The following is a 17,969-nucleotide window of genomic DNA, read 5'->3' as shown; positions in this document are numbered from 1 at the left end:
GTCCAACTCTGTGTGATCCCATAGACGGCAGCCCACCAGGCTCCGCTGTCCCTGGGATTCTCCAGGCAAGAACACTGGAGTGAGTTGCCATTTCCTTCTCCATTGAAACATTTACTAGCATACACTAAAACATGAAGAACTCCAAGTAACTGCAGAGTGTTTCACGTAAATGCAGAATAAATCTACCTTGGAGTTTATTTACTTCCATGCTAATAGGAGACCTATTTCATGATCAATAGAACAAATTTTAATATATATTCAATGAGATTTGCATATTTCCCTGGTAAGTATATATAAATGATAATGAAATTGTTTACTTGCAAACATTTAAGGCTTCCACAGTTGTTATTTAAAGCAATGTTCAACAAAGAATTTAATTTTTGAAAAAAAATTCATCTACTAAAATTAAAATATTTCATTTAAAAATAGCTTCTATTATTTAATACAAATTTCCTTTCCTTTCAGTTTCCATCTGCCTCTCTCTTTAGGATGTCACTATATATTTGCTTTCTCACCATCATTTCAAACCCATAAAGATTCACATGAACTATTGTTTCAAATCCCCCTCTCAATCTTCCTATATTACCTGGCTCTGATATTACTGCATATATATATATATATATATATATATATATATATATGCAAAGCCCTGGCCATGTCAGTTACTAGCTATGTGACTTTAGATAAGTTACTTGACCTCTCCGAGCCTCAGTTTCCTCACTTTTAAAACAGGAATAATAATAATAATGTAGGTCTACTTATAAGGTTGTAAGAATTATACACATTATTATATGTAAAACAAAATAGTGTCTGGAATCTTTTAAATGTTTAATTAACTGGTAATATTAGTTACCTTCCAGTACATTAATTTTTCCTAGGGAACCCTTAACATGTTTCTCTTTTGCCTGCTTCTCTTTCAGGGCAATGTATACTCCCTTACTGGCTTTCTGTACTCTCCAAACTCCTCTGTCAAAATAATCTTCATGTCATATCTAATACTTTCTTGAAAGTCTTCATATCTTACTGAATCGTTATCCCCATATATGACTTTCCTCCACCTGTATCGTTTCTAAATTTTTGTCCAGTCTTATATTATTAAAATAAAACTATATTTGGATGTGAAGCAACACAAAATATTAAAAGAACTGAGTTTATTTTACTATTTAGCCTAAAACTTGGGTTTATGATCAACATTATTTTAAAAGAATAGCTATTTAATGACTCTTCAAAGGAATATCTGATTTTTTTAACATTATAAATATAACTATGAAAATAGATTATTAGAAACAAACATTACTGTAACTAGTACTAAAACTTCTGCTCTAAGATTGATATATATTTTGTTCAGAACAGCTTTACCCAGTAGAATATTTATTTCTGTCTTGCAGCACAAGCTTTTCATAATGAATCACATTCAAAAATTCATTAAAAAAAGATATACTAGTATATGTCAGGAAAAAAAAATTGATGATGCTTGAGGTACTTTCCATGAAAAATTAAATATGGCACAATGGTCATTTTGTAGACTTCATTAATGAAATTGGAAAGAGATTATTAATCTTGAGTGTTAAATTGAACCTGTGGCAAAAATTGATCAAGCTTCTCCTGGCTCAGAAATACCCTACAGCTACTATTGATCAAGAGTTTGGGACACTGGTTATATCTAAACACAAAGGATGTGAGATAGAAATTATTTTTAAAAGATTTCTGATTCAAAAAATATATACTATTTAGCTTAACAGAGGCAGTCTTAAGAGTACTAGTTTTATTGTGGAGATCCACAGGGAAACATACCTGGCTAGGCTGAAGGCATCGTCGATCAAACCTGCTCGGTTGCTGACAGAGAGAACCTATGAGGTCAACCAAAAAACAAACAAAAATACAAAAAAATGGAGTTATTTAGGATTAAAATGGCAGATGTTCATATGTCTAAACAGATCTTTGATGATTAAGTCCAGTTTACCTCATGGTTCCTGATTAATTGATCAATTAATAATCTCCAGTTTCTTAAGTCATAGTTGACTCTAAAATAGCCAGTTTGATTGATGTTCCCCAGCAACCAGCTTCCTTTGTCCAAAGTTATCCTATGGTGTTCTGAAAACAGCATTTTAGGGGTAAGAGAGATTTTCAATTTTATGAGTTAAAAATAGAAGGAACTATGCTTTCTTAATATCAAATGTCACAGTACCAAGAATTAAAAGAGGACACCATTCTAAATACCTAATTGAATCTACTCTTTACTCATTATGCAATTAATCACTATGGTTAGAATTTGCTAGAAAACCTTTAGTTTCTTATTCATTATTACTCAATTAACTGTTTTCTTATAATTAACATTTTTACTCTTGATAAAGCCCTATTATGTATATATAATTATCTTTCTCAAGATAAATATAACCAAGAAATCTACTACTGCATTCATGTGGCTTTCATTTAGATTGTCTATGTATCTGTGGTTGGAATAAAAAAACAGGCTTCAGGTACATAATCTACTTATTTTATTCAGGAAGAAAGTGATTAAAACAATAGGGCTCATTTATTTGAAAGTCACTGTTGTTTCTTACACTTTTCCTTGTGCTTTTTGAATGTGCTAATAAATAACAGATTTTCCAGCATCATCAATCATGTTGGAAAAAAAACCTCATTTAAAGCTCTAATATTTCTACATATAATTAGAACAGATAATAAATTTTGCTTATTAGAATCACTTTGGAAAATGGTAACTTGATTGCATTCACTGGTTAATTCAATTAAAGGAAGCCAGTAAAAGCAATCTTATAACTTAACATATTTAACCCCTTCAAATATGATACAGGGAACTCATTCACTTTTAATGGCAGCCTTTATTGACTTCCTAAAACCATAGTTTACAATTATAATTACTTTGTTGCTGATGCTGTCAGGACTCATGCTTCATAGAAGTAGCATAATATATGAAGTTATTTAAAACTCTACTATATATATTGGAAGGACTGATGTTGAAGCTGAAACTCCAATATTTTGGCCACCTGATGGGAAGAGCTGACTCATCTGAAAAGACCCTGATGCTGGGAAAGATTGAGGAGGAGAAGAGGACGACAGAGGATGAGATGGTTGGATGGCATCACTGACTCAATAGACATGGGTTTGGGTAAATTCCAGGAGTTGGTAATGAACAAGGAGGCCTGGCATGCTGCAGTTCATGGGGTCGCAAAGAGTTGAACATGGCTAACCAACTGAACTCAACTGAACTGAAAACCTGTATTGTTGTAACTATTCTCCAATATTAAAATGTTTGAACTTAGGCCATTGATTGTTTTTGGCTCTCAATTTCCTTACTTATAACCTAAAGGCCAAATAATGCCATTTAAGGACCCTTCCAATTATAGGATCCAATGGCAAAAGGGGATAATTTATTAGTTTGAGGTTTTACACAGCTTAATCTGTGGTACTTAGAAAATTAAATCTGTCAGATATTACTCTAAAATATTTATAACTTTCCAAGTGTCTAATACTTTGTATCTGCATATTTTTCAAAAATGTAATATTTACCCACCCAATTTCTGTGAAGCTTTAGAATGTCACCCAATTTTACAGATGTAAAAGTAAAAACAAATAATCTAAAAAAGAGCATATAAAATTAGTTCTCATACAGATTTTAGTTAATCATGTCTGAATTCACTGAAGAAAAACTGATTGAAATATTGATCATATTGTTTCTCTTGAGTAACCCTAACCCTTTAGGAATGATAAGATTTTTTTATAAAAAAACATTTAAACATTTATAACAAAACATTTAAAAATTATTATTGAATTCACATGGCTTAAGAACAAGTTTAATCATTTTTATCTAGCAAGTGATTATTCTTTGAAGAAATTACAATATTAAAGCATTGGGTTTAATAAACATATGATAAAACTTTTTACAACTTTGAAATGGTCATGGATTTCTATATTAAATCTGTTTTTTAAAGTTACTTCCTGGGAGGTGGGAGGGGGTTCATGTTTGGGAACACATGTAAGAATTAAAGATTTTAAAATTTAAAAAATAAAAAAAATTAAAATTAAAAAAAATAAATAAATAAAGTTACTTCCTCCTGACATTTTATATAGATGGTATAACTTACATTCATATAACGCACTTATTTCTAGTTTTTTGAGCTTTTGAATTCAACAACTTATAGGTAGAATAGAAACCAATTAAAACCAGAAAACAATCCCTACACCTTCTATGTTATCTGAGGAGAAAAAGGCAAGCATCTATTATTTTTAAATAGTCTATTATTAAATTAATAACTAAAACTTGAAGGTTATTATTGTTCATGGATATTTTTACACCTTTGCTATAAATGAAATCCTTGGAGAAATGATTCCCCAAAAGATTTTGTAATAGATTTTTAAATATCTTTTTCATTTTACTTAATTATATCTCTAAAATGTTCTTCAGATTAACTAATGGCAAGCAATGAATTTTAAAGAGATCTTTTCCAATGGTCTAATGAGGTACAGTGTGTGATGAGAACCATAGTAAAAAGCATGGATGTTATATTTCAAGTGTTAGTAATAACAATTAAAATTTATATTTAGAATATATCCAAAATGGTACAAGATTTAGACTACATCAAGGCACAGAGTAGTTGGCATTTTATAATGTTTTATATTTTTATATTTTATTCTTCCTTTTGGAATGAAAAAGAAAGCAGATCAGATCTTTCTGCTCAATATTGGCTGGTTGCGGAACAATGAGAATTTAAAACAAAAATGTGAACCAGGATGCAAAGGGGATCCACGTGAAAATTAACATTTAATAACACACCCTGGTTTTCTCATCGGCCTCTTGTGAGAATCAAATTCGATCATGCTCTGTAGAGATGATAGAGAACCATGCGTGTGCGTTCTACGGCCAGGCGTTGAAACTGACGGATCTGCAAAGTAGCCCACCAAAGCGCTAAAATCCTGTGTGTGCATGTGTGCCATACACACACTTAGAAAAGAAAATCAAGCTCCTAAGACACTTGGGCACGTTATTTCTCAAGCCTTAATTTTTTCATTTGGAAAGTAGAGATAAAAAAAACATACCTTAAAGGCTATGAGAATCCTATGAGCCAATATTTAAGGGAAGCATTATGCTATTTTTAATATTTACTTCTGATCTTCAGGATCAATTTCCCTTCTAATTTGAATTTTTTCTTTCCTAACATTTGTCATTAAGTGTATTTCCTTCCACTATACATTAGTTAATAGTCAGTCAATATGAGGGCTACTATGTATAAATGTTTGCTTTCTCAGCATTTTCATAGTAAAAACAAAAGAGAAAAAATTTTTTACCTACTTTCATAATTGGAAAATTTGTTTTAAAACTATGTTTAACCTAAAATGATATGTGCCTTAGCTTGGAATTAATTAGATAACCACCCAACACAACAAAAAATTGAAGTGTCAAGAACATATAATGATACAAATAAAATTCATATTTATATTAACTTTGTTCACTAATAACTTGACCTTAGTATCATGTGACATCAAATTGATATTATTGATGATGAAAAATTATAAAAGCATCGATCTCTTATAATTAAAAAGTCGAATGTTTAACAAATGTTGGTAAGAATTGATCAGAATATGTTCTTATCATATCTATGAAGAAACATTTTTCATTAATATTGGTTGACTATATTTTGAGGATAAAAGGCGATCTAAAAGGATACAAATTTAACTTTTTTTTCCCTAATCCTTGACTGGCTTCTGTTTTTATTTGTCATCAGAATGAAGGAGTTCAAGACAGAACTAAATACACTGAGAACGAGAATAAACAGGGAAACTAGAAAGGTTGCCTTTGTTTTATGTCCCACTTGTAAAATTCTTCCAGATGTATGTATTCATAAAGTTTTCAAGAAACATTTAGTTGGTATGAAATTCCAAACAAAAGCCTCAACATTCAACTGAGACTACATTTTATCAATCAGAAGCCTCTGCTATGATTTAATGGAATATGACACATTTCACTCCATAGGTTGCACACTACACAATTATGGAGTGAGGGGGTTTGCAAGTAATAACATTGTTCAGTCATGTCCAAACTCTTTGTAACCCAGTGGACTGCAGCCTGCCAGGCTCCTTTGTCTATGGAATTCTGCAGGCAAGAATAATGGAGTGGGTAGCCATTTCTTTCTCCAGGGGATCTTCTTCACCCAGGGATTGAACCAGGGTCTCCAGCATTGCAGGCAGATTCTTTACTGTCTGAACCACTAGGGAAGCTAAAGTAATATCACAGTCCATGTAAATATCATATCCTAGAGTTATGCATTGCACAAAACTATGCAGCTGTGTATAACAATCAAATGTATGACCACAGAGGACATTTTAGGCAAGCTATGGCTTGAAATACCATGTTGTTATTATTTCTGATTAACAATAAAAGACCATAAATAAAAGCAATATCTCAAATATCAATACAACAACCTGTGGTCTTCGGTCAAGAAAAGCCATGATAGTAATAATTTAGAATGGAGTGTGTGGGCACATGTGCTCAGTCACGTCAGTCATGTGCAATTCTTTGCGACCTTATGGACCACTGCCCCTCCAGGCTCCTCGGTCCATGGGATTCTCCAGGCAAGAGCACTGGAGTGGGCTGCCATGCTCTCCTCCAGGGGATCTTCCCAACTCAGGGATCAAGCCCCAGGTCTCCTGCATTACAGGCGGATTCCTTACCACTGAGTCACCAGGGAAGCCCAACATGGAGTATAATCTGCAAAAATATTGAATTGCTATCCTGTACACCTGAAACTGACATTGTATATCAACCAAACTTCAATAAAAATAAAGGTCATGATACTATTGTAGATAATCTGTGGACATCGTGGATAACACCATAGAAATAACTAGGGAGTTAGAGGAAATGGACCCTGAGAAAAGAGCTGAAGAAGAATCAGACTTGCCCTGAATCCCTGCACTGTCTAAAGGTGAAAGCTGGGGCTGATCCTGACACTGGTTCAGTTCAGTTCAGTCACTCAGTCGTGTCTGAGTCTTTGCAACCCCATGAATCGCAGCACGCCAGGCCTCCCTGTCCATCACCAACTCCCGGAGTTCACTCAGACTCATGTCCACTGAGTCAGTGATGCTATCCAGCCATCTCATCCTCTGTCGTCCCCTTCTCCTCCTGCCCCCAATTCCTCCCAGCATCAGAGTCTTTTCCAATGAGTCAACTCTTCACATGAGGTGGCCAAAGTACTGGAGTTTCAGCTTTAGCATCTTTCCTTCCAAAGAAATCCCAGGCCTGATCTCCTTCAGAATGGACTGGTTGGATCTCCTCCAGTCCAAGGGACTCTCAAGAGTCTTCTCCAACACCACAGTTCAAAAGCATCAATTCTTCGGCGCTCAGCCTTCTTCACAGTCCAACACATCCATACATGACCACAGGAAAAACCATAGCCCTGACTAGACGGACCTTAGTCGGCAAAGTAATGTCTCTGCTTTTGAATATGCTATCTAGATTGGTCATAATCAGTATCTAATTTCCCATTTCTATTCTACCTTCTACCTTTTTACTTTATTTCTGAAAACTCTTCTATTTTGTGTCTCTAGCAATCCTATGGAGAGAAGACTTCATTTTAATAGCTGAATTATTATAATAGGAGCTCACTGCTTTCACTCATCATTTCACAATAAATTATGTAGATAAATGATACAACTACATGAAGGTAACAGAGAAGCATAAAGAAAATAGAGTAAGTGTGAACTCAGAGCATGGTATAAAAGCTAATTCAAAGAAATGAATAGATTATAGCAAATAATTTAAAAGGAGATTCACCAATATGTTTAAAGTAAGTCTTTCAATGCACCATTGCATTATATATGAATGTTTTACACACCATGTATATAAATGAAAGCACATATTTTCATAATATGTGGTAAAAATACAGTAACATGAACATTTGAATAAAAACTCAACTGTCAAAACAAGAGTTTATGTTTCTGGTAAACAGATTAGATTCTGCTGTAAAACCTTTTTATTGTATTTATGTGTGTATGTATTTTGACCATTTACATCTCCCTAATAATAAAAACACCTATTTCTGCTTTATTTACTATGCCAAAGCCTTTGACTGTGTGGATCACAATAAACTGTGGAAAATTCTGAAAGAGATGAGAATACCAGACCACCTAACCTGCCTCTTGAGAAATCTGTGTGCAGGTCAAGAAGCAACAGTTAGAACTGGACATGGAACAGCAGACTGGTTCCAAATAGGAAAAGGAGTACGTCAAGGCTGTATATTGTCACTGTGCTTATTTAACTTATATGCAGAGTACATCATGAGAAATGCTGGACTGGAAGAAACACAAGCTGGAATCAAGATTGCTGGGAGAAATATCAATAACCTCAGATATGCAGATGACACCACCTTTATGGCAGAAAGTGAAGAGGAGCTAAAAAGCCTCTTGATGAAAGTGAAAGAGGAGGGTGAAAAAGTTGGCTAAAAGCTCAACATTCAGAAAACGAAGATCATGGCATCCGGTCCCATCACTTCATGGGAAATAGATGAGCAAACAGTGGAAACAATGTCAGACTTTATTTTTTTGGGCTCCAAAATTACTGCAGATGGTGACTGCAGCCATGAAATTAAAAGACGCTTACTCCTTGGAAGAAAAGTTATGACCAACCTAGACAGTATATTCAAAAGCAGAGGCATTACTTTGCTGACTAAGGTCCGTCTAGTTGAGGCTATGGTTTTTCCAGCAGTCATGTATGGATGTGAGAGTTGGACTGTGAAGAAAGCTGAGCACTGAAGAATTGATGCTTTTGAACTGTGGTGTTGGAGAAGACTCTTGAGAGTCCCTTGGACTGCAAGGAGATCCAACCAGTCCATTCTGAAGGAGATCAGCCCTGGGATTTCTTTGGAAGGAATGATGCTAAAGCTGAAACTCCAGTACTTTGGCCACCTCATGCGAAGAGTTGACTCATTGGAAAAGACTCTGATGCTGGGAGGGATTGGGGGCTGGAGGGGAAGAGGACAACAGAGGATGAGATGGCTGGATGGCATCACGGACTCAATGAACGTGAGTCTGAGTGAGCTCCAAGAGATGGTGATGGACAGGGAGGCCTGGGGTGCTGAGATTCATGGGGTCACAAAGAGTCAGACATGACTGAGCAACTGAATTGAACTGACCTGAATAACAGCCAGTCCATTCTAAAGGAGATCAGTCCTGGGTGTTCTTTGGAAGGACTGATGCTAAGGCTGAAACTCCAATACTTTGGCCACCTCATGCAAAGAGTTGACTCATTGGAAAAGACTCTGATGCTGGGAGGGATTGGGGGCAGGAGGAGAAGGGGACGACAGAGGATGAGATGGCTGGATGGCATCACTGACTCGATGGACGTGAGTCTGAGTGAACTCCGGGAGTTGGTGATGGACAGGGAGGCCTGGCATGCTGCGATTCATGGGGTCGCAAAGAGTCAGACACGACTGAGCGACTGAACTGAACTGACCTGTATAATAGCTAGACTGAGGGGAAGAAACAGTATTTTGTTATTTATTTATACTTCACCTTATTTCAAGAAAAGATTTGTTTAAAATGATGCTTATAAAATAGTAAGAAAAGATATATTAGCAGAATATGAGAAAACTAAGAAAAACAAAATGTGGAATACTTGACCATTTATATCTAAATGAGCTGTTACATAAAAATGATAATTGGTTTTTTCAAATCAGTGGAAAACAAAAATAAAAGAGACCTGGTTCACACTCTAGCATGAAGGATTTGGACTGGTTTCAAGAAATAGCTTTCTGATAGTGAACTGGAAGGAGAAGGCAATGGCAACCCACTCTAGTACTCTTGCCTGGAAAATCCCATGGATGGAGGAGCCTGGTAGGCTGCAGTCCATGGGGTCGCTAAGAGTTGGGCACGACTGAGTGACTTCACTTTCACATTTCTCTTTCATGCATTGGATAAGGAAATGGCAACCCACTCCAGTATTCTTGCCTGGAGAATCCCAGGGACAGAGGAGCCTAGTGGGCTGCTGTCTATGGGGTCGCACAGAGTCGGGCACGACTGAAGCGACTTAGCAGCAGCAGCAGTGAACTGAAATAGGTCACTATCTTATTTGAAGATATTTAGAAACAGAATAGAATCTCATCTTTCTCTGCTCCTTGAGCATTAACCCTACCAAAAGGATGGTTTGATGAGCTATCAAGGCCTCTCATATCCAGCTCTATAATTATCCAATTTTATGGAAACTACTGCCAGACCCATTCTATATAAAGGGCCAGTCTAATAAAGAGAAGATAGCTGGAAAGTGGAATTAAATATGTGGCCAGTGTTTCAGTGCTTGACATACTGCTCTATTGGGAACTATGGTTATAATTTAATTACATTTGGGATTACAAAATAATGCAGTTTAAAACAGTTAAAACTAATACTACAAGAATTTTGTTTTTAATTTTCTCTTTACAGTCAAAAACACAAATTTAATAATTATATCAATAGACTGAAATTAGACTATGTAGAAACTATACTATACTTAATTTTATAGAGATTATTCTTCTATATTCTCTAATTTGTTTTCATTCACATGTTTGTAACAGCTGAAACCAGAAGTTACATTGTTAAACATTTATTTGAGACCAAGTAGTTCCTCAGAGGAAAATATGTTTTACCTGATTTGTTAGACACCCAAATAATTGCTTCTGAAGACACATGGCTTCTATTTCCTACCACAATAGTTAATGGAATCTGCCACCGGTAGCTGCAAAATAAAACACAAACTTTAGGAATTAAAATGGTTGTAACAAATAAACAGTATTTCTTATACATCGTCCATGTGATTCTTTTTATTATTCTCTTTAGGAAAATTTAAAAGATCCCCCAGTCATAAATGTGAGGAGTAAGTCAAAATGAATTTACTCTTTCAACTCACTGAGCAGACTTGACTTCTAAGAGTTCTAATTTCAATACAAAAGGAGGACTACCAGAAAAACAATTTATCTTGGGGGGAAAAAAGATTTGCATTTTACATAAGGAATAAAAAGTAGCTAAAATCTATAAATCTGAGCCACATAATATATTGATTAAAGTCTTAAAATAACTTCTTTCTACTTGATTCTATATTATATTAATGCACATTCAGTGGTTTTATGTATTTACATTTCAACATTCTTCTCATTTACTTGTATAACTATTCTTAGAAAAAACTTGTCATTTTTTAAAGAAAAGTTAATATAGCACACCTAAAGTTACACAGCAAAGTAAGGACAAAAAGAAAAATTAATCAGATATCCCTGATATCCAGATGAATACAAAGAATACTGTAAGACACACTTAATGCTCTGTTTTCTAAAGTGGATTTTCCAAATTGATATGTGAAATCATCCACCAGCATGCAGGGATCAGTTATGAGTCTCAGCTATTAAAGAGAAGCATTTTGTAGGCTATGACTTTTGATAGGACAAAAATTGAGGCCTAAACTTGTACATGAAGTAGTACCAATTTAACTTCAAATGAGCAGCCAGAGATAAGCTGGATAGTCTTATAACAAAATCCGGGGACTACATTTTGCCCCCCTATAATATAGCCAGATTATGTTGACCAATCACTGTATCATTAGCAAGAGGGGTAGACAACAATATGCAATATGTGAAAACTATTTCTAACTTGAAAACTATAGGAAGACATGCTGTATGATCTCAGTAACCGTGAGAGTTAATGGAGAATTTTTCAGGGAACATGTCAGAGCTATACACCTAAAAATAGAATGAATATGCCTTTTAATGGGGGGACATCTCCAAATCTGTCATGCTGAATGTGATTATTCGTTCATCATTTCATGTTTTGTAGTCACAATAAACAGAATATAGTAATAGTACAAACCTCCAAACAGAAGACTGGGAGAAATTCCTAGTTTTATACTGACTATTATCTCCAACAAAAGTTAATATGTTTAAGATTCTAAATTTTAAAAGTATATGCTATGCTTATTCAGAGAAACATTTTTGAGTCCCCACTAAGGGAAGACATGATGCTATACTATAATGGACTCCAGACAGGTCAGGAAATAAACAACCTATAGCAGCAAAATAGTACTGCATTTAGAATACACATTGGTAAACACAACCCATATGCACTCTTTAACAAAAAAACTCATAACATGATACTAAGAATATGCCAGAAATATTTTAAAATGGATTTACTGTGAGGAAGATATACAGAGAACTGAGGTAGATACTTAGATGTAGACAAATATAGCTATTCTCTAAAAATAATGATGTCGATCATTAGATATCGCTGTTCTCTAAGAGTATGGAATCATTTTAATTGAAATTATTAATTAAGAGACAACAATACCTAACTCTGCATCTGATTCTCAATGAAGCTATGAACTCACTTTTGTGTACCCAAGATCTTTCAAAAGCCTGGAAATGAAAGGTATTCCATAAATTGTTGTTGAAATGGATTGAATGGGATTGAATTGAAGTAAAATAAAGGGAACCATATCTGTCTATAATAGAGATTAACTTTATAAAATAGATTTTTTTTAGTATATGTCTTCTGTATGTAGTTAGGGCAACTAAATTTTGACATCAAATAAGTATCAGTTAAAGGGCAAAAGATATATTAAAGATGTTTAAAACTTTTCAAGGATAAATGTATCTTTTTGTAGCATGATCATAAAATATTTATGAAAATTATATGCTCTTAATATAATTATACTTCTAATTTTATACTTATTTAAACTTCATTCTTATAAATAATGAAATTATATATAATAATAAAAACTGAGGTTTTTATATTTGAGTCTTTGCAAAAGTCTCAAAAGTGCAGAAAAAGAGATTAATATCAATACCTGCATGTTGTTTACAGACAATTCCATACACAAGAAACTTTCCTGAATGACAACACTGCACTGTATAGCAATATTCAGATGCAAAAAAAAAAAAAAGTAACAGGACACAACCATCAGGGCATTTTTGTAAAACTTTTAAACTAGCCTCTATATTTTTCTTACGAATATTTTTGGCCTCTATTCTATATGACTCTGTGTCTGTGTGTGAGTGTGTGTATATATGCATGTATGTACATGTATTGATAGACACAAAAAATCTATATGTTGTCACAAAGACAAAATAAAAATTACAAATCACTAAGCACATTTTGTTATACTGTAAATACTATGAGGCTTCCCTGGTGACTCAGAGGTTAAAGAGTCTGCCTGCAAGGCTGCTGCTGCTGCTAAGTCGCTTCAGTCGTGTCTGACTCTGTGTGACCCCATAGACGGCAGCCCACCAGGCTCCCCCGTCACCGGGATTCTCCAGGCAAGAACACTGGAGTGGGTTGCCATTTCCTTCTCCAATGCATGAAAGTGAAAAGTGAAAGTGAAGTCACTCAGTCGTGTCCGACTCTTAGCGACCCCATGGACTGCAGCCTACCAGGGTCCTCCGTCCATGGCGGGAGACCTCAGTTAGATCCCTGGGTCTGGAAGAACCCCTGAAGGAAATGGCAACCCTACAAGTTACTTTTTGTAACTTTCCAAGCAACACATATTTGAACTTTCCACCAATTTCATTTTAAGATCAAAGAATGACAATTATGTTCCTTTGTGATTACAACTTAAAAGGCTAGGGACCCTCTATATTGTGGGCAAAAAGCTGTGTGGTGTGCTGCAAAAAGAAAAAAAAAGAAAAAGAAAAAAATCCAAGACTGCAGTGAGTTATATTTTAAAAGAAACTAGAAAAAAGAATGTGTGAAAGTAGCTTGTACACCTGCCCCTTAAATTTGACTTGAATGTTTTGTCATATCATTTTAAGAAGAAAAGAGAAACATATTTCAACAGACTCTGCAGATAATTTTTTCCTTTAATAGTCCCTGAGAATACCTCTCTTCATGTAGGTCACATTTTTATAATAAAGCAATATTTATTCTAATGATTATGATAAGGTAGAAAAGAATAGTTGCTTATTTTAGCTTGAGTGAAAAATCTTTTTTTTTTTTTATTGTACCAGTATTAGTAAAGCATTCAAGCAGATGCCATGAAAAATGGTTTAGAGGCTGCTTTTAGACCCAAAACAAAAGGAGATAAATGTAATTCTCTATAGCACAGGACTCCAAGAAGCTTCATACATATGAGAGACATTACTGAATCTTCATATTAACTTTATGAAAAAAAAGCTACACAAAGTTACAACTTTCCAAATATCAAAATACTAGCAAATATGTTACTTTCACACATCAACTAACTTTATGTAATTATTATATAAAAATCTTTCCTTTCTCTGCTGTAACATAGCTAGCTGCCTCATATGAAAAATAAAATGACTGTTGTTTTTCAGTCGCTCAGTCATGTCCAGCTCTTTGCAACCCCATGGACTGTAGCACACCAGGCTTCCCTGTCCATCACCATCACCTGGAGCTTGCTCAAACTCATATCCACTGAATTAGTGATGCCATCCGACCATCTCATCCTCTGTCATCCCCTTCTTCTGTTGCCTTCAGTCTTTCCCAGCATCAGGGCTTTTCTAATGAGTCAGCTCTTTGCATTAGTTGCCAAAGTATTGGAGCTTCAGCTTCAGCGTCAGACCTTCCAGTGAGTATTCAAGATTGATTTCCTTTAGGATGAACTGGTTTGATCTCCTTGCAGTCCAAGGGACTCTCAAGAGTCAACCAACACCACAGTTCAAAAGCATCAGTCTTTCAGCACTCAGCCTTCTCTATGGTCCAGCTCTCACATCCATACATCACTACTGGCAAAACTACTGGCATATCTTTGACTATACTGACCTTTGCTGGCAAGGTAATGTCTCTGCTTTTTAATGGGTGCAAACATTTAAAATGTTCTATGGCTGGATGGCATCACTGACTCAATGGATGTGAGTCTGAGTGAACTCCAGGAGTTGCTGATGGACAGGGAGGCCTGGCGTGCTGCGATTCATGGGGTCACAAAGAGTCGGACACGACTGAGCGACTGAACTGAACTGAACTGAGGCGTGTTATAGTATTCTAGTGTCCTCTACAAAATCGAAGACAAAGAACTGATTATGCTGTCCTAGAAAATATCCTCAACGGGATTTCTGGCATAAATGAGTTCTATGTTTTACTGCACTAACTATTTGCATTATATAATGAAGATCTAAGAAGTTTACAAAGAGCAGATAGAATTGACCACAACATTACAGTGAATTAAATAATCAGTTGTATAAAAGTGAATACTAAAATTTCAACTACAAACTCTATTATTTCAAAATAGATTAAAAAAAAATGTTGAGGCTGATGGGATTCCATGCATTATCTCACTCAATATTTTCTATGCCAAGTTCTCAGCATTTAAAACATTCCTGTGATTTCATAACTTCAGCCAAAGCAAAGCTCTGTAGATGCTATATATGCCTATACATCCTGGGAGAAAGTCTTACTTTAGAGAATCAGACTCGCAGCTGATACATCTGGAGCATGTTATAGGCTGACAGAATATTTTTGTTCACAATTTGCTCTATCGTCTGCATGTCCTCTACGTTTTTCTGCATCAGCGATGCTTGTGTCAGCTGAATCATTTTCAAAGGCATGGCCTGAGTCTCTCTGACTCTGCCACAGCCAAGTACTCTTTATGTACCTCCTGGCAGCCTAGGGTGATGCCTAAGCGGGTTTCACCTGGGGCCAGACAGTGGTTGACTGGAAGCACTGTTTGGCAGCTGTGAGTGATTCAGCCTGGGTAAAGAAGTGTTGACAGGATCTGACCCTGACAATGTGGCAGAATAGTACCTTGTATTCCACAGGTCCAAACAGTTGAACTGCAAGGGCAGTTTACTGAAGGACACTGACCAGGAAACTTACAATACTTTCTTGAGTGGCTTCCCCATTTACTCAGCAGAAAACATCTGTAACTTCTCAGTCACTTCTACGTGGACTCTGTCTTGGAGCTACCCTACTTAGAATGATGTCTGCTCCATTTAGATATAACAAAGAAAGTTAATGCATGCTTTGCATAACCTAGATAATGGTGCATGATCAAATCAGAATTCTTAATATTCCAAATGGGAGACAGCAGGACCCGTCTACAGTCTACACCTCATTTAACTTATTAATTTAACCTCCATCCCTCCCTGTCCCCAGTTCTTGACTTCTTATCAAGATACTTTAGAAAAAAGAAAATGCAATGATTTAAGTTATACTATCTTTCCTTGGCTCAGCTTTAATAAAATGCAAAACAGTGGGAAAACATGAAATAGAAAAGAAACACTATATGCTGAATTTTCAGTAATGAAATAAGAATTTCAAATGAAAGTTAAAATAACAACAAATCAAATTCTATGTATGTTGCATTTAGTGGTTTTTAAACACTAAAAGTTAAGGAAAGGAACATATATTGATACTATGTGACTTTGATGCCTAGACTAAATGGATCTAGTTTGAGTTCCTTCGGTTCAAACACTACTTATCTTGTTTTTATATTTCTGTTGGTTTTAACAGGTCTTTCTGGATTAGTTAGTTTCTATTGTCTGTTTTATAAATCTCAGTTTTCTCAATACTATTCAATTCACTTCAAAGTATTTTAACTTTCTTAAATTTAATTCGATAAACATTTATAGGGAAAAGTAAAAAAATCACACATTATTTTATTTTTCCCTCATCCTGGGAAAGACTGAAGACAAAAGGAGAATTGGGGTAACAGAGGCTGAGATGGCTAGATAGCATCACCTACTCAATGGACATGAGTTTGAGCGAACTCCGGGAGATAGTGAAGGACAGGGAAGCCTGGCGTGCTGCAGTCCATGGGCTCAGAGTCAGACACAACTTACTGACTGAAAAACATTTTTTTAAATGACCGTAATAATTTAAATCCTGCCCTCTTAAGTGAAACAACTTTGGTATGCTGTCACATTGATAGGTAAAATATCTGGAAATGGAAGTAAAAAAGGGCTCAAAATGAAAACATCATATGCAAATAAAGAAATTAAAACTATATTTCACGTACATTTCATAATTCTGTTATCAATTCTTTTTAAAATGTTAAAGTGCAAAAGCAAAAGTGCAAAAAAAAAAAAGGATTTTTTTCATGTAAAAAAAAGAATTGTACCTGTTATTTTGAGGTTCATGTGCTTTAGTTTTAGCACTGATATCATAAATAAAATGCTGCTGGGTAATTATTATTCTATTTTCAGCTGTTGTATTTCCCAAGATGGTGATAACGGGATAACCCATCTGGAGAGTCCACTGATCCATTACTTCTTGTATATTTACGTATTTTCCATTCCGTTTTAAAGCCTTTATAATTAAAATTGTATAAATTAATTTTATAAACATGAATTATAAACATAATTAACATTAAACCATTTTCATGGTTACCTTTATGACTTATTTCAGGATGAAAACACTCAAAATCAGTGAAACTAACATAATGTGTTAGTAAAATTAATCTTCTTGCCTTTGCTTAAGCTTCATGTGTATATAATAGAAATGAAAGCTTTATCAATATAAACATTTTTAACCTAATGGAGGATAAAACATATTTTATTGTTAAAGCAAGTACTTGAAGCATCATTAACATAACCAGTGTGTCTAGTATTAAATGCTTTTATTCACTTATAGAGAAAAAATTCTTTACCATCAATATTTTACTCAAACATGAATATCTGATACCATATTAAAATTAGATTTCAAAAGTATTATCATATTTGAAACTAGGAAAGGTATCAACAATTTGTAGCTGAATTAATTTTTAAACCTCATCATCCTTATAATACATCAAATATAAAACAAGAAAGCATATCAAGAAAAGCGAAATGTAAAAAGTGAAAACAAACCATCAGTGTCAATAAAAGTTATGAATGTTTTATAAACTCAATTCAAATATTCAGGAAGAGGTTTTGGTTTTCAAGCTTCCTATACTTTACCTCTGATAGTGTATTCCAGAGATCATTTCTGGCTGCATTGCCATACTTATGAATAGTTAAGTAATCCTACAAAGAATATAAAATTGTAATTAAAATTCAAAGGCTAAGCAA

The 17,969-nt window shown here is 34.8% G+C and overlaps 1 protein-coding gene across 1 annotated transcript in view; it reads right to left on the bottom strand.

Moving 5' to 3' along the window:
• TRHDE (thyrotropin releasing hormone degrading enzyme) overlaps positions 1-17,969 on the bottom strand; it is a 461,351-nt gene that overhangs the window by 97,452 nt on the left and 345,930 nt on the right. The window contains exons 8-12 of the mRNA XM_069584013.1: positions 17,859-17,924; positions 17,042-17,229; positions 10,635-10,723; positions 1,964-2,094; positions 1,795-1,850 (exon numbers count right to left, since the gene is read on the bottom strand). Of these exons, the coding sequence (XP_069440114.1) occupies positions 1,795-1,850; positions 1,964-2,094; positions 10,635-10,723; positions 17,042-17,229; positions 17,859-17,924 (530 nt within the window). The remainder of the gene's footprint in view (positions 1-1,794; positions 1,851-1,963; positions 2,095-10,634; positions 10,724-17,041; positions 17,230-17,858; positions 17,925-17,969) is intronic.

The sequence above is a fragment of the Ovis canadensis genome, chromosome 3 (genome assembly GCF_042477335.2).
Source record: "Ovis canadensis isolate MfBH-ARS-UI-01 breed Bighorn chromosome 3, ARS-UI_OviCan_v2, whole genome shotgun sequence".
Taxonomy (NCBI): domain Eukaryota; kingdom Metazoa; phylum Chordata; class Mammalia; order Artiodactyla; family Bovidae; genus Ovis; species Ovis canadensis.
Note: the sequence above shows the minus strand (reverse complement) of the source record. Positions and strands in the feature narration are given on the sequence as shown.